This window comes from Monopterus albus, unplaced genomic scaffold (genome assembly GCF_001952655.1).
Source record: "Monopterus albus unplaced genomic scaffold, M_albus_1.0 scaffold39.1, whole genome shotgun sequence".
In the NCBI taxonomy this organism is placed as follows: domain Eukaryota; kingdom Metazoa; phylum Chordata; class Actinopteri; order Synbranchiformes; family Synbranchidae; genus Monopterus; species Monopterus albus.
Genome location: NW_018127919.1, coordinates 1,346,612 through 1,368,383, shown reverse-complemented (window position 1 = coordinate 1,368,383; position 21,772 = coordinate 1,346,612). Strand labels below are relative to the sequence as shown.

General features: G+C 40.0%; 1 protein-coding gene across 1 annotated transcript; it reads left to right on the top strand.

Annotated features, from left to right (window-relative positions):
* Positions 1-898: 898 nt before the first annotated feature.
* Positions 899-21,575, top strand: abcg4a (ATP-binding cassette, sub-family G (WHITE), member 4a). The gene is made up of 15 exons (XM_020599044.1): positions 899-1,478; positions 4,212-4,449; positions 13,174-13,291; positions 13,435-13,567; positions 13,652-13,702; positions 14,198-14,343; positions 14,452-14,575; positions 14,790-14,904; positions 14,994-15,133; positions 16,834-16,932; positions 17,044-17,212; positions 17,311-17,411; positions 17,504-17,662; positions 17,744-17,862; positions 18,003-21,575. Exons 2-15 carry the CDS (start codon positions 4,221-4,223, stop codon positions 18,226-18,228), a joined length of 1,929 nt encoding a protein of 642 aa, XP_020454700.1. The 5' UTR covers positions 899-1,478; positions 4,212-4,220; the 3' UTR covers positions 18,229-21,575.
* The last annotated feature ends 197 nt before the right edge of the window (positions 21,576-21,772 follow it).

The following is a 21,772-nucleotide window of genomic DNA, read 5'->3' as shown; positions in this document are numbered from 1 at the left end:
TATCTCTCTCTATCTCTCTCTCACACACACACACACACACAAATTGGTTGCCGAGCTGAAATTGCACGTGTGACGACATGAGATTTCGTTTTAAATGAGTCTAATTAAGAGGCAGGTGCTGCTGGATAAAAATGGTGTTATTTCCTCTCAGGGGTGATATAAAACACAGTGCCCGCTTGAACGCAAGTAACCCCGGCTGTTTTACCGAAAATAACCCTGGCACTGCAGCATCAGCATCAGCACCAGGCAGCTGCGCAGGTGCGGCCTTTAAAGAGACAGGAGCTCCTCAGTTTGACCACAACCATTGTTCATGTTAGGACGGACTGTCAATGGCAGTGTAATGTCTGATGGTAGCGACGGGGCCACACTGAGCAGCTTTATCAGCTTGGTGAGGCTGATAAATTAAAAACAGGGTTAGCAGCCAAACTTTATCCCATTTTTTTGTTTTTATTCCAGTTCCTCTCGTTTCTCCAACGATATCACAGAATATCACAATGTAAAAGGCTTAAGGAGGCATTTGGGGAAACTAATTTGTGATCAGTGTGGTCTGAATAATAAACTATGAAGTAACTGCAACTTCTAGGTTATTGCAAATCCAAAATATCCCTAATGTCCTCATAACAAATACAAAAAGGAAAAAAGTGCATTTTTAACTCCGTTACACTCACAGAAATTCCTACTGTGTCTATTATCAGTGTAGCTTATATTTTTCCATATGGTGCCAAATAGCTATATTCTATATCTATTTTTCCTGTTAGGCTTTGCTGATCTTAAAACATGAAGTCAGGATCAGGATAAAAAGGAAACTATCGAAACCAAAACAGCAGCCTATTATTTTGTCCTCCAGTAACATCCTGCCAGCAACGCCCAGACCGGCGTGCGTACCACACAGACGCACTAACCGGTTAAGAGGATAACGGCGGCTGCTACAGTGCATCGGCTGTTGATGCTGCCAAAGCTTCTGCAGCATTGTTGGGCTGTTTTTGTTTCCTTCCATATGCCCCGGACTGAAGATTGTCATCAGTATTACCGCTGAGTATGTGTGTGAATGTTTCAATGCGAGTTCGGGACGGATGGCTTTATTTAAGGAATGATCAAACCGAGTAAAACATGAGAGACATCCTGTTCTCCTGACGATTCGCTGGAATGCAGTCATAGTTTGAGGCCGGACATGATTTTAACCTCAGGAGTTGCTGTAGTGATTGCGGGGTGATGCGCACCGCACCCCGAGAGATATATAAAAGGAGAACACAGCTTGGTCCTTCCATGCCTCAGAGCCGATCCGGATTTTTCCTGGACTGTGGCTCACAGTGAGCATCCTGCTGTTTCGGGGTGGCCGGGACTGCTTTGGCAAACCTTCTGATGTGGACGGACTGTGTTGTCTTGTCTGAAGGGATCAACTGAGTACTGTTGCTCTCACCCAGAGAGGAGAACCAGGGCTGCGCTGCTTACCTGGTCATTTCAGCGCACAATAATAAGTATGTCTAATGCAGTGCGTGCGCGTGTGCGTGTACAATGCAACACACTGTGTGACTGAGTGGTACAGCTAAGACTAGTGTAAAGACATCTTCAGAACAGGTTCACTTATGGCTCATAAGAAGTCTCTTCTCCCCACTGCTCTTGCGTTTAGTGTCTGTTTTTGTTCTCATCCGTTTGTTGTTAACAGGTGCTTTTTGAAGGACTGGGGCATCCGTCATTACTGACAAGTCAATGCAGAACACAGTGTCTACGCACTATACTGCAAAGCTATACAGATGCATGTAACAATCTTATGTTGCCCCTATAGGAGACTTTTACTATGGCTGTCTGGCTTTGGGGCTGCACATGACACAACATGGAGGCCTTAATCTGACTGAGAGGCCATTAAAGTCTGTCAGTGTTGTATAGAGCTTATATGCAGGCTGGCAATGGAAATTCGCTAATGGCAGGATGATCAATAAAAACCATGGTCGATTCACTTGCCCTCTTCACATGAGGATATTTTATTACACATACAGTAGGTCACAGACACTGTAGTACCCAGGGAGTACTACAAGACTGCACTGCATTGCAAGGCAGCAGTAGATATTTGTATCCAGTGATTGTGTGTACATGCGTGATCTTAGTTTTGAATGTTTGTGAATGCTGATTTTGAGTCTGGAGCTTAGGTTTTCTTTCCTCCATAATGTGCTCACTTCTTTGCCAATGATGAGACTGGTGACTGCCTCATATTTGTTAGTATTAACTACAATTATGACAAAATTTAGAAAAATTGTCTGTTTATGAGGATAAATGTGCCTGAACTAATCACAGCTTTGTACTAGACATGAAACAAATGGACACTTAAGATTATTTATGTGTGTGTGTGTGTGTGTCTGTTTGTACTTCTTTTATTTGCTCAAAATGTTCCAAGCAGTCCTAAAGGTGTCCAGTTTCAGGCCTGCATATACATAAAACAGGTTTCTGTCATGTTTGCTCAGGAAATCTTGTACATTAGTTCTGTTCTTTTATTATTCCAGTGGATACAAAGTCACCTAAAAGATTCAAAACAACATTGTCAGCTATTATGTCTCTTTAAATACACTATACGTAATGATGCAACTCATAAAACCTAATGGGTATGGATGAAATTATTGACTGATATTTTCTTAGGTGTATTAGTGCTGGCGAGAATGTCCATGGTTAAGTAATGCAAACTTGAAGCACAAAAATACCAACGATATAGTTGAGGTCATTTAAAAAAACAACGTTGTAACATACCTGTGATTTTGGTCCTAAGTCTTGATCAGTCAAAACAGTTGAAAATTAAATACTGATGACTATAATGTTATCAGATATTTTAAAACAGCAGCTTCACACTAGTGACTGTAGCAAAAACGCGAATAATCAAACTACGTTCTCAAGTAGTTTGTGGCAGCAGCTTCAGTAGTCTGAAGCAGACTGTGGTACATGCTGCTGTGAGTAAACATCACCATCAGTCATCAAGCAGCTTTTGTATTAATTCTCCACCTCCAAAGTTTAAACGTAGTCAATAAATTAAAGAGTATTTTCCATGTCAGATATGCTCTCTCTTATTTTTACTTTATTTGTATTACAAACCATTATACTGTGCAACTTATAGTATTTTAATATTCTTTAAGACCATCTTCATTTTGGCTCTGGTTCCATTATGTAGAAACACACGATTACTTTACAGTAAACTAAACCCAATCATATCCATAAACCCTTAGGTGATCATTACATTACTCTAATATTATTCACATAATGGCCACTTGATTAACCTTTGGAAACTAATTTGAATTACACACATACGCCTCTGTGTTCGTTGCATGTATTCCTATAGTATTTAAGTATTTTTGTTATATAATGATTGACTTTTACCTGAATAATGAAGTAACAGTAATGTTGAATATTGGCATCATTAGTGTGCTGATATTGGGGAGATGATGTATTGTCGCAGTTGGAGATTATTGGAAAGCTAATGGATCAGCAGGCATTGCATGGTTTAACCGACACTTCAGACAGGCCTCCTTGTCTGGTAGGAAATTTATGTGAATCAGCAGTCTAAGCGTGCTGCAGGGCTGAAACCAGATCCCAGCTCCTCACACTCAGAGTCTCGTTCCTCACGCAGCCAGTCCATGAAATAACCTATAATCAGATCATATCCAGCACCTAGTTTGAAGATGATGCCTGTAGTCGTTCTAAAGTCATTCCTACAACACACCTTTGTGTCCACACATCTGCCAAGACAATGGGTCAGCCAGTTAAATAAAGAGAAGCCAACCTGTGATGTCTTTGTCTTGTTTACTGGTTAGTGTTTAGTTGGATTTCCTTTGCCTGTTTTATTGCAGTGCATCTCATTGTTCTATTATTTCAAGCTACATCTCTATAGCACTTCACATGAGGACCCTCTCAGTTAGCCATGTTTCTTTTTCTCATAATGTATCTTTTTGAAAAAAGACATAATTGAAGTTTAATGAGCCATTCTGTTCCTTTTTCATATGTTATACATTTCAAAAATAAAATGATTGAAAGTGTGCTGATGCTTACCAAGTTCCAGATCTCTGACTATATTATTTCAGGTCAAAGTTAGTCAGTGCTTGAGATTATTCATATATGAAAATGTGGGAATATAAAGAAAGCTTGATTACAAAGAATGAAACATTTCCTCTGAAGCACAAAGGTGGAGCTGGAACCATTTAAAAGCTGATATGTCTGTCCCTCTTTTGCAGCCTTTCAGCATGGCTGAGAAGACTCTGGAGCAGGGCTCGGTCAGCATCCCCATGGAGGAGACCAAAGTCCACAGCGGAGCCCCTCAGGAGGCGCCACTGCTCACACACCTGAAGAAGGTGGAGAACCACATCACTGAGGCTCAGCGCTTCTCCCACCTCCCACGCCGCTCTGCTGTGGACCTGGAGTTCAATGAGCTCTCCTACACCATCCGCGAGGGTCCCTGGTGGCGGAGAAGAGGTAATGCATGCTCAGTTCACAAATTATGGATGAGCTCACCCCTGATGATCAATATCTGGAGTGCTGGAATTTCAAGGGAGACATTTAAAACCCTTTGTGACATGTAACAGAAACATATTTTCTTCAGTGTTGTGTCACTGTGTTCGTTATCCCTCCTGTTGTAGCAGTGTGCCTGGAAACTGTGCTGCTCTCAGCAGAGTTTAAACATAGTAAATAATTTACACTTGCAGGATGGCACACTGCTTGCCCCTCTTTTCCCTGTGTTGTCTGACTATAGGTGGTGGCAGTGAATCAGGCACATGATTGATCTACTCATGAAATATGGACAGCCTTTAAACTCACCGCCCTTATTAATGATGAGTCTCCAACCAGTGGTCATCTTTGAATATCAACAAACTGTTACTTCTTTCTAGCTGCTCTCGTTATGCTATTTATTTAGCAGGGTGGGGATGGGGAACTTCAGGAAAATCCCTTACTGACAGTACTGATGGTATAGGAGAGGCACTATACATGATGCATTACACGTTGGCTTGTGTTACTTTCAGTCTTGCTTTGTTACTTTCAGTCTTGCTTTGTTACTTTCAGTCTTGCTTTGTTACTTTCAGTCTTGCTTAATATAGATGAGCAATATGAATGGAGTGTGTGTTGTTTTTGTTTCATTATGAAACCTGAATGTATGGGGAGTATTCATGAGGCTAGTAAGAGGAACGAAGTGGAATGAAATTTATTGGATATTTCAAACTTTTTTAACAAATAAAAAACTGAATAATTGGGCGTGCAAAATTATTCAGCCCCTTTACTTTCAGTGCAGCAAACTCTCTCCAGAAGTTCAGTGAGGATCTCTGAATGATCCAATGTTGACCTAAATGACTAATGATGATAAATAGAATCCACCTGTGTGTAATCAAGTCTCCGTATAAATGCACCTGCACTGTGATAGTCTCAGAGGTCTGTTTAAAGCGCAGAGAGCATCATGAAGAACAAGGAACACACCAGGCAGGTCCGAGATACTGTTGTGGAGAAGTTTAAAGCCGGATTTGGATACAAAAAGATTTCCCAAGCTTTAAACATCCCAAGGAGCACTGTGCAAGCGATAATATTGAAATGGAAGGAGTATCAGACCACTGCAAATCTACCAAGACCTGGCCGTCCCTCTAAACTTTCAGCTCATACAAGGAGAAGACTGATCAGAGATGCAGCCAAGAGGCCCATGATCACTCTGGATGAACTGCAGAGATCTACAGCTGAGGTGGGAGACTCTGTCCATAGGACAACAATCAGTCGTATACTGCACAAATCTGGCCTTTATGGAAGAGTGGCAAGAAGAAAGCCATTTCTTAAAGATATCCATAAAAAGTGTCGTTTAAAGTTTGCCACAAGCCACCTGGGAGACACACCAAACATGTGGAAGAAGGTGCTCTGGTCAGATGAAACCAAAATCGAACTTTTTGGCAACAATGCAAAACGTTATGTTTGGCGTAAAAGCAACACAGCTCATCACCCTGAACACACCATCCCCATTGTCAAACATGGTGGTGGCAGCATCCTGGTTTGGGCCTGCTTTTCTTCAGCAGGGACAGGGAAGATGGTTAAAATTGATGGGACGATGGATGGAGCCAAATACAGGACCATTCTGGAAGGAAACCTGATGGAGTCTGCAAAAGACCTGAGACTGGGACGGAGCTTTGTCTTCCAACAAGACAATGATCCAAAGCATAAAGCCAAATCTACAATGGAATGGTTCACAAATAAACATATCCAGGTGTTAGAATGGCCAAGTCAAAGTCCAGACCTGAATCCAATCGAGAATCTGTGGAAAACTGCTGTTCACAAACGCTCTCTATCCAACCTCACTGAGCTCGAGCTGTTTTGCAAGGAGGCATGGGCAAAAATTTCAGTCTCTCGATGTGCAAAACTGATAGAGACATACCCCAAGTGACTTACAGCTGTAATCGCAGCAAAAGGTGGCGCTACAAAGTATTAACTTAAGGGGGCTGAATAATTTTGCACGCCCAATTTTTCAGTTTTTTATTTGTTAGAAAAGTTTGAAATATCCAATAAATTTCATTCCACTTCATGATTGTGTCCCACTTGTTGTTGATTCTTCACAAAAAATTACAGTTTTATATCTTTATGTTTGAAGCCTGAAATGTGGCAAAAGGTCGCAAAGTTCAAGGGGGCCGAATACTTTCGCAAGGCACTGTAGTCTTGTGCAGTGGTCAAATTGGCTGTGTTGCATTACATTGCTACACATCTCAGCTTTTACTAATGAAGCAGTGCATTTCAAAAAGAGGTTGCTCTCCGTTTTACTGTCTATCCAATCCCGCTGAACCTTCTACCATCTGGCTCCTTTTAACTTACACAGATCAGCCATTGCGACCACCTGCCTAATATTGTGTAGGTCCCACCTTTGCCACAAAAACAGCTCTGACCCTTATGGGCTCCACAAGATCTCTGAAGGTGTCCTCTGGTATCTAAGACATCAGCAACAGATGCTTTAAGTCCTGTAAGTTGAGAAGTGGGGCCCCCATGGATTGGATTTGTTTGTGTAGTACATCCCACAGATGGTTGATTGGATTGAGATCTGGGGAATTTTGAGACCAGGTCAACACCTTGAACCTGTTGTTGTGCTCCTCAAACCATTCCTGAACCAATTTTGCAGTGTGGCAGGAGCACTATCCTGCTGAGAAGAGGCCACTGCTATTAGGGACTACACATCAGTGAGCCTTGGGTGCCCCTGTCATCAGTTCACTGTTTGTCCTTCCTTGGACACATTTGGTAGGTACTAACCACCGCAGAAAAGGAACACCCAGCAAGACCTGCAGTCTGGGAGATACTTTGACCCCGGTGGTCATAATGTTATGGCTGATCAGTGATCTACCACTCACATGAAATAACAAGTCACACCTTACCTTATAATTAGTTTGTGGCTTATATGTGAAATATTCTGCAGTTCATTCTCTGCATCCTCTGTCTGCCTGATCACAGCTGTAAAACGTCTTATCACACAGCTATTGTTCTGCTGTGTGCTGCTGTAGGCAAATCATTTCTCCTTGGGAAAAGCATATCATTTTATGCTGTTTAAGCTGAGTTATATTAAGGGAATTATACAGTGGATAAAAAGGAGAGAGGAGAAAAAGGATCATGGGCAGCATGAACCAGTAGCCTTAAATCTGTGATGTCATTTGTAATTTAATGTGTTTTAGTCTTTGACTCACTGACAAGCTACTTATGAGTCATTTCTTAAAATATACATGATACAGGAGGAGATTACAACAGGGCTATGAATTATTTCATTCTATTCCATAAATTAATAGTACAAATCTGTCACTGCAGTAAATGTTGTTTCTTGTATTGTAAAAGCGCTCCAGAAGATTAGATGTGTTATGGGCTGAGCTCTGTCTGCAGTTGCTCTTCTTAGCAATTTAGCTATGTTAGAATGAAGCTGCTGTGACTTGCTTTCATGTTGAAAGTATTCTTCTCCCGAGGGAGATAACTGGTGAAACACTAGCCAAGCCATGACAGGGGAAGGACAGGATTGGAGGGAGAGCAGGAAAATATTTACATCTCTGGGTTCCTTCGATTCTGCATGGAGTTTTTTTTCCTGCAGCTGCTTCCTTACACGAACAGACCGATGAAGCAGCAATGTCTGAAAAGGGCTGTAGTTTATAAACATGCTGCAGTGTGATCTCAACAGAGAACAAAGACAAATGTTCAAACTCCACAACCCCCCTGGATATTCACCGATTATTACTACTGAAGCGCCGAAGCCCAGAAATTGCCATTCAGAAGAGCCCTATACTGTATGTAGCCCAAACTGTATATCGTGGCATATGTTCAAAAAAGTAGATGTTTTAAGTAAAAACATTTGATTTAAAAATATATACAACAAATAATGTCTTGCTTCCCATATACACTAAAACTAATTTCAAGGTTCTTTAAAAAAGTTAAATGGACAATAAATATTTCCTCCACACGATTATCAGACGACTCAGAAATCCTCACAAACATTTCACCTGTCGCTGTCTGCAGCTGGAGGCACCTTGGTCTTCGAGGGCAGGCTGTCTTCCAAGAAATTCTTGTCCAGTCTCTCATCTGGCACAAAATCATCCACACTCTGAACCTTAGCTGGATACACTGGTGCAGGAGGGTCCTCTGAGGAAAGAAGAGCCAAATACGTGTGAGTAATGATCAAATAGCTTAATTCAAATCTACTACACTGCTTGAAAAAAAAAATTAAGGGAACACTGTATTACTATTGTACACTGTATTATTAGTTCAGAACAAAATGACAATGTTCAATGGAAACCAAACTCATCGACCCCTGGAGAGCTGGATTCAAAACTATACTGAAAACCAAAGTGAAAAATTTAAATCACAGGCTCATCCAAGTTGCATGAATTTGATCACAGCAATTCATAATGTCACAAAGTTTTGATCACTGAGGTTGGCATCATTTGCTAGAATCCCTTTGTTATTTCTACTTCTATAAGCGACTACAAAAACCTGAATCATTCTGATCTCCTCTAGAAAAACAACTGCTGACCTCAAAGTACCTATAAAAATCTAGTCAGCTCAGATGACTGGCATATATTCTAAAAGATGTCAGGTTCCTAGTTAAATACAATTCTACAGAGGGTGGTAATGCTGCTTTGCATTGCTGATACTCATGATTGTGCAATGCTGGCATAAAGCATGGATTAAACTGTGCAACTCAGAACTTTCACCTCTCTGTAAAGCTAAAACCATATGACCACCTCTAGCCATATTTTAATAGAAAAGCTAACCCACTGACTATGATTGGAATATGTCTTTCATCCTATTGAGAGAACCCAGCGGTGACTGTATACATGTGTCTGTTCAGAAAGGTTCTGTATCTTTCTACTTGGCTTCACAGGGCAAGTTACACCAGACTACTACTGATCTTAACGGAGCAAATGGACAATAAATAACTGGCTTATATGCTTTACAGTCCATCTTATGCTTACCCTCTCTGACTATCATGCAAACAAAGGCCTTTCTCCAACACAGGGCAGAGCCTTGTGCATCATGCTGTGATTAAAACAGACTGAGTAATGACAGCAGTGGCCACCCTCATCGATTTACCATTCTGGTGGACATCTATTGGTATCTGGAGAGATTTTCCTGCATTAAGGGCTGAAATTACTTTTGTTTATTTGTCTAATTCAGATTTCTTAAATAAGGTAGTTGTTATCCTCTTTGCCAAAAGAAATTTTACAAAATGTTCCATTAACTTTTTCTGGTTGAGTATATAGAGATCTGTGATAAGTTTTAAATGATTGCTGGATTCTTTCTAAGTTAATTCTTTTATTTGTTATGGGGTCTCTAATTGTTTATTTTCTGCTTGCAGAGCTTCCAGGTTCATATTTTCTGATGCTTCAGAAATCTCTTTCTCAATCTCTTTGCTATGAATATTATCAATTACCTGTTTAAAGGATCTCATTTCTAAAAGGGCAGGTGGGTCTTTATTAGAGCTGTATGTGTTAGACATTCTTCAGTGTACAGATCAAGCAGTTTTTTTTTTTTGTTTAGCCTTTAACCATTTTATGAGAGCAGTCTGAGCTATGATTTTTCCTATAAAGGAAAAACTTTGGCTGCATTGCACAATATTAGCAGGAAAGGCTTCTCGATTATCCTTGTGCTCTAGATAGAACTTCATCTCCTCTGCGCTCTCCAGCCATAAAAAATCAAATGATGATTTGAGTTCAGTGTTTAAAGTGTTGTCATCTTACAGAGATAAAATAGCATGACATGCTTCCTAGACTGTTTTTTTCTTTAAAGGCATCTCCACTCAAATGTATGACTGTAATGCAAAGTAATCAAATCTACCTCGCCATCATTGTCATTCTCTTGCAAAATGATTGTGAAATGTATAATTAAGTTTAATCAGATCTGGGGGGAAGCAAGCCTGTACATGTTATTGAATTAGTTTTATTATTAACCCTGTTTTGTTGTGGAGTGTATGTTCAGAAAAGGGTTAAGCTGAAGTCAAAGTGATTCATGTCAAGAATGATAGCAGGTAATGCAGAGTCTTTTATGTTATGGTATGGTATGGTATGTTATGTTATGTTATGTTATGTTATGTTATGTTATGTTATGTTATGTTAAAAAGAATCATTTAGGGCTTTTTATGGGTGCATAGGAAGCTGCACAAAGTCTAATAAATGTCCTCAAATGATGTCACTGACCTAATATCGGACTGACATTTCTGAATTTTGATAAGATTGCCTTTAAAAAGCTGATTAAATGTGAGGACAGATTATACTGGTTTATGGAAATGCTACATTCCTGGTGTGAGTTGTCATTTGTGTCATAAGCTGATGGTAAGATGATGTCATGGGGTAGGACTGGATAAGTCTGACTTCTTCCTACTCCATTCAAGCATGTACTAGGTATAAGCAAATTGATATTGGATTATGTGTAAAATTATGTGTGTTGTCATATCAACTGTTTTACATGCTTGAAAGAATAAATCAAATCAAATCAAATCAAATCAAATGATGATTTGAGTTCAGTGAATAAAGTGTTGTCATCTTACAGAGATAAAATAGCATGACATGCTTCCTAGACTGTTTTTTTCTTTAAAGGCATCTCCACTCAAATTTATGACTGTAATGCAAAGTAATCAAATCTACCTCGCCATCATTGTCATTTTCTTGCAAAATGATTGTGAAATGTATAATTAAGTTTAATCAGATCTGGGGGGAAGCAAGCCTGTACATGTTATTGAATTAGTTTTATTATTAACCCTGTTTTGTTGTGGAGTGTATGTTCAGAAAAGGGTTAAGCTGAAGTCAAAGTGATTCATGTCAAGAATGATAGCAGGTAATGCAGAGTCTTTTATGTTATGTTATGTTATGTTATGTTAAAAAGAATCATTTAGGGCTTTTTATGGGTGCATAGGAAGCTGCACAAAGTCTAATAAATGTCCTCAAATGATGTCACTGACCTAATATCAGACTGACATTTCTGAATTTTGATAAGATTGCCTTAAAAAGCTGATTAAATGTGAGGACAGATTATACTGGTTTATGGAAATGCTACATTCCTGGTGTGAGTTGTCATTTGTGTCATAAGCTTCAGCTGGAGTCATGTGATGACCTCACCTCAATCATGACTCATAATAATTTGTCAGAAAATGACTTTCTGAGACCTCCTGTGATCAGGCTGAAATCACTGAGCGAAAACATAACATGGTGTCTGTATGCCTGTGTGATGTCAGGAGTGAATAGTTACACTGTGGCTAGCATGAGACTTGGCGATCAGGATGCACATGCAGCCTCACACAGATAAGACAGATCATCAGTATGCACCACATGCCAGAGCAGGACTGCTCCACTGACTGAAGGCTGCTCCACTGTCTGAGTGGAGGCCATCTGATGTAATAACACTGTGAATGAAGAGGGTGGACTGCTATTAGGCTACTTTACTCACAGAATGGCAGGTTAAAGGGGCTGGAGGCTCTGCTGAGACCCTTAATTACACAGCTCGAGACAGGTAGAAGCATCTGGGATCTGGGCAGTGCAAGGATGGATGAAGTAAGAGATGGGAGGGGGGGCACTAAGGCAGGATATGTGCAGCCCTTTTGAGCTTTCTGCATCTGTAAGTTATTGGTTGCAAAACTCTTTCCTCTGGATTTAAGAACAACAAAGGTTAGGAACTAGCTCATGAAATCTGGGCTAGCTTCATTAGCAGGCCACACCACAAACCATTTTTAAAGCCAGTACAGAGTGATTTTTCTGTTGGCGCCACTGAGGGCTTCATGATCATACATTTTTCTGTGGTGCTGTTTTTAGTATTGTTGTTGTTTTTCACAGTACTGTTGTGCTGCACACCTGATATCTAGCTCTTCTGTTAAATCATCTGGTTTTTATGTTTTTCATTCTTCACAGCCAACTGCACCTGTGATTCTGTTACATCCCCAGACACAATAACAAATTGCACATCTTTCTCTAGCTTCCCACTTCCAGTATTTCTAACTTTTTTTTATATATATAGTGGCTGTAGTCAGTGTAACCTGCTAATAAGAAGAATGTTTATATAGTGTATCTGACAACACATTTGACTGAGCACTCCTGATGGTTCCTAGTTTTCAGATGCAGTAGACTGGGACCTCCCAGGCTCATTATCTGTTTAACCCATGCCACAGAAACGTATTAAGAATCAGCAAACTGAGTTCAGTGAAGCATTACGTTCCTACCATGGAAATAGACCTTTAGACGGAACCAGAACTGCTGTTCACATTCCTGGATTCAGTGACATGTTTACACTCATTAACCTGCTCCAGAATCTTACTTTAAACAATCTATTGGTCATATAGTCAAATTAATTGGAAATAACCTCTGTTGTTATTTTGTTTTTGTGCTTACATTTTCAAACCCAACATTTGTTCACTCCCTTTGTTTGCTTAATAACACTTAGGGCCATAAAAATGAAAAATTACTGGTAATAAATATCATTACTTGTGGCTGTTGAAAATGCACTTTATAAATATTTTGACCACAATGTAACCTAGTTGTGTGTCATGAAAATGGGGTAGAATATTAAATTATTGATTGCTACCACTCAGTCATGGTTGTTTTCCCAACAATCCTAATATTTGGCATAAAAACATACATGTAAACATTGGAATAATTGTCTGGCAATGATTAATAAGAACAATTTCAGACCAGCTATAGCAAACTGAGCATTTTCTTCTGTTAGGTTACAAAGCCCTCCTCAAGTGTCTCTCGGGAAGATTCAACAGCAGAGAGCTGATTGGCATCATGGGGCCATCTGGAGCTGGGAAATCCACTCTAATGAATATTCTGGCAGGGTACAGGTGAGATTATATGGTTTGTTATTGTTATGGGAGTGTGTAGAGATCCCTGAACAGCTCTTGCAGTTATATAATATTATACCTTTGAGTTAATTTAGTGCTTCGGAAATTGTTGCACTATTAGTTGGTTTTCTGTTTGGAAACAGGGAGACAGGCATGAAGGGCCAGATCCTGGTGAACGGCAGACCGAGGGACCTGAGGACCTTCAGGAAGATGTCCTGCTACATCATGCAGGATGACATGCTGCTGCCACACCTCACCGCGAGAGAGGCCATGATGGTGAGCTCATTAAAACAATATACAGTATTCCCATCGCTTAATTCAATTATACTGTTCAGTAATAATGTTCTGATTGTCTTTCAGGTTTCTGCCAATCTAAAACTGAATGAGAGCATGCAGGTCAAAAAAGAACTTGTAAGTCTGGATATATTGGCTTCATTAGAATTAAATGTACAGCATTACTTGGCAACATAGAAATGTGTCTATGCCTACATTTTTTTCACACACATTTGCAAAATAACCACAACTTCCCCTGTAAGAGAAACTGGTTGCAACCACAATAATCATTCGAATACAGGAAGTCACATGACATCTACAGCCAGAAGAATTCCCAATAAACAAAGCCACATTTTCACATGGGAGCATATAATAAACCAAACAAGAAATAATGGCATTTTCAACTGTTCCATATAAAATATATTGCTCCAATCACAGCTATAAAGAAAACAGGCACTGCAGCAACAAAAAGAAAAAAGCAGCACATTTTTATACAGATGACCTGGCAGCCAGGACCTTCTACCTCACATCATCACAGATATTAATATTGTGAATTTTATCTATACCCCCCTCCAACTATTGTCACATATGTGGGTCATCATGTACCCACGTCCATCTTTGTTTGTGTCTAAGGTGGATGAGATCCTCACGGCTCTGGGTCTTCAGGAGTGTGCTCAGACACGAACCAACAATCTTTCCGGGGGTCAGTGTAAAAGACTCGCCATCGCTCTCGAATTGGTCAACAATCCTCCAGTCATGTTCTTTGATGAGCCCACCAGGTACAATATCACTCACCTAGTTTGAATCTGTATAATTTTGACCTAAATCCAAACTAAATGTTCTATCTATCTTACTGATATTCTGTCTCATCTCCTTTCCCCTCTCAGTGGTCTGGACAGCGCATCCTGCTTCCAGGTTGTTTCCCTCATGAAGTCACTGGCTCAGGGAGGAAGGACAATCATCTGCACCATTCATCAGCCCAGTGCCAAGCTCTTTGAGATGTTTGATAAGGTAACTTGAGTGCTTATAGTGCTGGACCCATCTCGCTTTCCATTAGCTGCTGCTTAGATCAGAACACCACAGGTTAGCCTGATTCCTTTTATCCAGCTGACAAGCAGCGTAGCAGTCGATACCCAGGCTCGCTGTTTTGTCAGTTGTTCCTATGATATTCAGGAAGTCATGGTGATGGATTGATTACTCTGGATATGTGTTTCTACTTTATCAGCTGTACATCCTCAGTCAGGGTCAGTGCATATACAAGGGCACAGTCCCTTACCTCATCCCTTATCTGAAGAACCTGGGGCTCCACTGCCCGACGTATCACAATCCTGCTGATTACAGTAAGTCTAGCATCTCCTTGTGTGCAGGCAAATGTATTTGTGTCTTTGTGTTTGTTAGTGTATTAGTAGCGTGTCCTTTCTGTTCCTAGTCATTGAGGTGGCATCAGGGGAGTATGGGGACCTGAATCCAGTGCTCTTTGAGGCTGTTCAGGGTGGTCTGTGCTCTGAGGAAAGCAAGAAGAACTCCAGAGACAAGAGTGACTCTTCCTGTCCCTCTCAATGTTATAGTGTAAGTGTTACAATGCCTTTTCCCCAGCAACACAACCTTATGTCTAACAGTGTATTTACAATGTTCAAGCCAAGGACACAGGTTTGGTCTCAGTATTGATAAAGACAACACCATCCCCCCCATACCTACCCTGGAAACTGTTCAAAGGTCTGTGCAGGAACTGTTTCCTTCTAAAGGATTGACTGCATTCATTAAGCAATAAGTAATTTACTCATTTATATGAAAGATTCCTCACAAATGAAGATATCACAGCCAATAAAAATGGCCCGTTAAATGATGTTACATTGAATCAAAACACCCTGTTATCCTTTTCTGTCCACACTGTTTTCTCCACTCCATCAGTCTGTCTCCTCAGCCTCTCTTAGCTACTTCTCACTCTTTCTTTCTCAGCTTCTTAAATTACTTTTAATGTAAACCACCAAAAGCTTTCTGTATTGTGCATGGTGCAGTTTTGCCCTTCTACTCCTTTAAATATTTTATCAGTTTATTGATCATTTTTTGTTGCCCTTCCTAACTTCAGCCAGTAACCTTTCCCACAGACAAAGATGTTTTTATTCTTATATTCTGCGTGTATATATTGTCATTTTCTGGCTATTCCTGCCTCATGTTCATCCTCTTCCACCAGGCTACATAATACAGAACAGTAGTGAAGCATAGTAACATTTTCCATTAGTATCTGTGATCACACATCACCAAGAGTGTGGTGCAGACAAAGTGTGCTTTCTGTGTTTAGAAGTTTTAAATTAGTTTAGGGACAAATGGACGTCTATGCTGACATCTCAGCACTGTTCAAAGAATAGCCTTGGAAAACACATTTGCTTTTAGGCTGAAGGTTTGATGAGAATATTGTTATAAAATCCATTCTTTAAATATTAGGCTAGATAAAGATAGTGGTTAGCTTTGCATAGCACAAAAACTGGAAGCAGAGGGATACATATAATTGCATAAATGTTCCATTCATTCATCTTCTACCACTTAATCCCATCCCTGAATGGGGTCACGGGGCGGAGCCAATCGGGCAAAGGCAGGGGACACCCTGGACAGGTCGCCAATCCATCGCAGGGCTAACACATAGACGAACAACCACACACACACAATTTAGAGACACCAATCAACCTAAGCTGCATGTCTTTGGACTGTGGGAGGAAGCCGGAGTACCCGGAGAGAACCCACGCAAGCACGGGGAGAACATGCAAACTCCACACAGAAAGGTCCCAGGCGGGGCCCGAACCCGGAGCCTTCTTGCTGTGAGGCAACAGCGCTAACCACTGCGCCACCGTGCTGCCTAAATGTTCCATCACATAGTTAATCATAAAACCCCTATTTGTTATTATTGCACTTCAGTTTTTTCATGTATCAAACAAATGAGATATAACATGTTAGTGAGCTGTTTAGTTTGCAGGATCTGGCAGCTGTTTCCTGCTGTTTATTCCTCTGTGCTAAGCTACAGTAACAGTTAGCTGTAGCTCCATGGTTAACAGAATTTTCTCACTGAACAATGTAACTCTGCCATCATATGGAAGTGATACTTTACCTGATAAACAAACTCAAATCACAAATTTCTTGTCAGAAAAATGAATTTGAAAAAAAGGTTCTGATCAAATAATCAGACTATTCAAGTTCCTCTACTGTTTAGCTTGGCGCATGTATTTATGAATCATACATAACTAATTCTTCATTCACAATGTGTTTTTCCACAGGACACGGGTACACTTGAGAAACATAGCTTTGCCACCAGTTCGTTCACACAGTTCTGCATCCTCTTCAAACGAACTTTCGTTACAATATGCAGGGACACGGTAAAATAATTATTTTATATTATTACTGCTCAAATTGTGTGACTGTGACTGGAAGGCTTTAGAGATTCCTTAACAATGTATGTTTCTGTTTTGTTTTGTTTTGTTTTCAAGGTGCTGACCCACCTCAGGGTGATGTCCCATTTGTCTGTTGGAGTGCTGATTGGCCTGCTTTATCTCAAAATTGGAAATGATGCCAGCAAGGTCTTCAACAACACTGGCTTCCTCTTTTTCTCCATGCTGTTCCTCATGTTTGCTGCTTTGATGCCTACTGTCCTAACCTGTAAGCTGCTAAGTTTATAGCAAGATATTAGAAACATTGATTCAGTGTGTTGTTTTGCTGGTTGAAGTGGAAAATGTTTTAACGCTGTTGTTCCACAGTTCCTCTGGAAATGTCCGTGTTTGTAAGAGAACATCTCAACTACTGGTACAGCCTGAAGGCCTATTACTTGGCCAAAACCATGGCTGATGTACCGTTCCAGGTAATATTTTAGTGATTTAACACACAACGCTTTGGACATGTGTAGTGTGTGACGTGTAATTTAAATTATGATACTAAAAATCTTCTTCTTAGGTGATTTGTCCAATCATGTACTGTAGTATAGTGTACTGGATGACTGAACAGCCTCCAGAGGCAGGTCGTTACCTGCTTTTTGTGGCCTTGTCCACATCCACGGCCTTGGTGGCCCAGTCTCTTGGTCTGCTTATAGGAGCTGCATCAACGTCTCTGCAGGTAGGTGCATCTTAAGTATCTGTTGACAGGATGTTTCACTGAGCCAGTCTTTTCAGTGTATACTGCTTTTTTGTTGCACAGGTGGCAACCTTTGTGGGTCCAGTCACAGCCATACCGGTGCTCCTCTTCTCTGGCTTCTTTGTCAATTTTGACACCATTCCCAAATACTTACAGTGGAGTTCTTATGTCTCCTATGTCAGGTACAGTCAGCTACTTTATGGAATTTAAATTTCTTTCACCACTCCTATTAGATTTTTTTCCCCCCTTGGTTTTTATGTCCAGACTTTCTTTATTCTGAAGTAATTCTCTTTAAATGAGCCTGGGTTTGGTCCACTTTCAGGTATGGCTTTGAGGGTGTGATACTGTCTATCTATGGAATGAACCGGTCGGAACTGGAGTGTCCGGGCCTCGTGTGTAAGTTTCAAAAACCAGAGGAGGTCCTGCAGCTGCTGGATGTGGAGGACGCAAAGCTCTATGTGGATTTCATGGTGCTGGGGGTTTTCTTCCTGGTCTTCAGACTGGCTACCTACCTGGTCCTGCGCTACAAAGTCAAGTCAGAGCGTTAAGATGTTAGGGCGACGAAATCACTAATGGATTCAGATGCTTGTACATATCCCAGTGAGATAGTAAGCAAGCATAGTCTCTACATACATGGACAAATTCAGCATCAGAAAGCTGTGCTGCACCATTACCCATTGTGTACAAAATAATATTATGTTTGTTATTCAAGAAAAAGGGAAGTTCAGACTAAAGTGTTCCACCCTCTGCTCACCATTAATTGTCCTACAGGTGATACTGTAATATTTCTGAGATGACCTTCCAAATCATTGTGTATCTGAACCATATATAAAAAGAATACTCAAAAGGTAGCACAAAGCATGTTTCTTTGAACTGAAAAAATTTGGTTAATAATTCTTTGGCCACACCAGGAAAGTGCCACATGAATAATGAGCTACGGGGAGCCATAGTCACCAGGAGAGTTCAGTGACTCACGGTGTCTCAATCTAATGCCTATGGAGGTGATCCAAGGTCTACATCAGGATGCAGTTCGGCAATACTTGGCTGGAAAGCAGCTATCAAGATGACCTAGAAACAAGATTTCAAGATGGATACCTTCTTCTTGCCATGAGGACAAGTGGCAAATTTCCATGCCAGAAAACATTTGAGCAGCTTCTCTCTCACCTGTAGGATCATCTTATCGGGTATCCTCACCAAGACGCTGAACACAGTGGCTTTTCTTTATTAAGTACAACCGTAAAACAAAAAAAAAAACAAACAAACATAAACTGCCAGTGGATGACTGGCCTTGCTTTCCATCTCCAGTGTGGCTCATTTTCACAGGCACTCTTCCCAACCACTGATGATTGTGGGATGTTTAGGCAAAAATTTAATATTTGTGAAATCTTCAGCAGTGTGTTTAATAGTCACCCTGCAACCAGGTTTATGATTCCTTATGTTCCCCTTTTATTATGATCCATTTGTTTCTGCCATAACCGTGGAAGCGTTCAGTGAACTGGGAGCACATTGTGTAAACAAGTGAGACTGCTGTTTCCCAATGAGAGAATGATGTTATAAGTGAAGTGCAATAGCCTATTCCATGGTTAAAAAAGTGATTTGTGTAATCAGTGTCGCTCTTCTGACACAATCTTTGAACTGCTTGTTTCCACTTGTTGTATGACTCTTTAGCTGCCTCCTCCCTGAGCTATGAAAGGAAATCTCTTTTTTCTCTCCTTCTCTTTCTCTCTGCTTTGCTGATGTCTGACAGATATGTGTTGTCCTAAACAATGCTAGATACTTGAAATGCCGGCTGGACAGTTTTTGTGCCTCTGAACTAGAATAATTTGAGTTTCCTCTGCTTCATTGCTGCTTGACACACACACACACACACACACAGTTACATTTGCACACAGACATACACAAGCAGACACATACATTCACCCTGGACTATGTTTAGAAGAGCCTCTCTTTGTCACACAGCAATGCAAATATTTTCCAATAGATTGCTATGAAATATTTCTTACTTAAACTATGCTTCTTAGTAATCCTTATTATAATGCATAAAATAATGTGAGTATATAATCAATGATTGTACAGTGAATATGTCATGCTGTAAAAAATGTACATTTGCACTTTTCAGTGTATGTTTATTCTTTTTTATTTATTTGTATTTAATTTTATTTTTCTATACCTATGTGACGAGTGCTGCTTGAAAGTATAACAGGAAAACAGCAACTGAATGTTGCATGTTCATTTTAGGAATGACATTTATGAAATGTTAAATTTCAGACTACAGCATAACAATTTTATTTCCTCAGTCAGATATAGGTACCCTGCCATGTCTGGGGAGATGAAAATCCTCAGCTTCTGTTGGACATTGTTAGAATGTCTGGGATCAAATGTGCATCACTGGTGTGCATTAAAAAAGGAAGAATCAGGGGTGTAAAGTAAAGGTTAGGACCGAAATGTGCCAGATGGAAGAAGGAAAGAATAAGCAACAGCCAACCAAATGTATCATTATGTAGCTACAGAGACTGGAGGTCACTTTAGGAAGCAGCTGGTTCACTGTTCTGTGGGTGGAGTCCTGCACAGAGACACCCGCAGCGGCTGAGGTTTGGGTTCTGTCATTAAAATCAATAGGCAACATTGTGATGTTACCTGTTATACCTCCCACTGCTGTGGCTTCAGTCCTTTTAAATATTTTATGTTAAGAACTTAATTTGAGTGTTTTTGTTTTGTTTTATTATCTGCAATAATCACTCAAAAAGTATTTTGACTCTATGAGACTAATTTTATGAAGGCAAAATGTGACATTACAATGTGAATTTTTTTTTTTTCATTTTAATTGTCTTTGTTGCTTGTGTTCAGTAAAAGAGATTAATTTGATGGGCATGATTGATGAATGATCCTCCTAATGATTTCATTCGAGGGACTAAAACAGAATAATAATGGTCAAATGTGCTGTGTGCTGGTTAAGTTAATGCCACTGAGCAGATGTTGCCATTTCAATGTCAGAAGCTGTGAAGATAACGCAGCACTGCAGGACAATTTGTAGCTTGGGAAACATATTGGATGAAGTCAGCCAACGCAGCAGATATGTGTTTTAAACTTCCTGAAACTGTATCAGAAGCCGTGAGCTGGTTGCAGAACTGTGGGTATGACTTTGTATGGTAAGAAAGAAACCCAGAAAGGAGAAGGAAAAGATGAAAAGAAAAAGGCCCAACCCAGGAACAAAAAAGGGATAATTAGTGTTGAAGCATTAACAACCTAACACTAACAGCCTGTGGTACCAAAGAAGAAAACAAACCACCCTTCCTCTGCTTGCAGAATTGTGCCCTTCTCATTGAGATTATGATGTGCAACCTTCTCATTAATTTTCTGACCAAAGAGGGTCATCTGAAAAGACATTTAAATCCCACAGATTTTACTAATTTACTGTATTTTCAATCATCATAAAACTGACATGTTTTTTTTCCTAGTGTCCCCAGGTCACAAAAGTAATCATTACTGAAAGATATGATTTGGCTGCAGATGCTAAGTAATTTAATCTTTATCAAATGTAACCATGTGTAAGCAGTATTAAGAGGCTCAGGGGAAGTGATTGTACAGGGTGCAGCTGATGTGCAAATGTTCAAATCACTGTCTTTGACACTTTTACTTATCATGTTGTTATTTCACTGGTCTGTCATAATAAACCACCTGATTTTAGTGCACTTAGTCATGCATGGTAAATACTGTATTAATATACAAGCCATCCGTAAAGAAAGCTTGTCTGATCAATAATGAAATGGAAAGTTGTTTAACACAGAGCATTTCTGTTTTTGTATGATATAATTTGTTTATCAATTACAGTTTAATTTATGGTTTCTCAACAAAAAAAATGCAAGTTCTGTATAACACTGTTCCAAGGATTATAATAAAGATAATTTATACCCTTTGTCCTCCCTCAGTGAGATGCTTTGCTTAAACACTGACTGTTGTGAGTTCATGTTTTACTTCTGAGGTTTATATATAGGCACAAATCCCATATGAAATTTGTTATGTTCATATACTGCAGATATGAACATTTGTTGTTTGCTCAGTCAGATATCCCACACTTAAAGAAAACCTTGA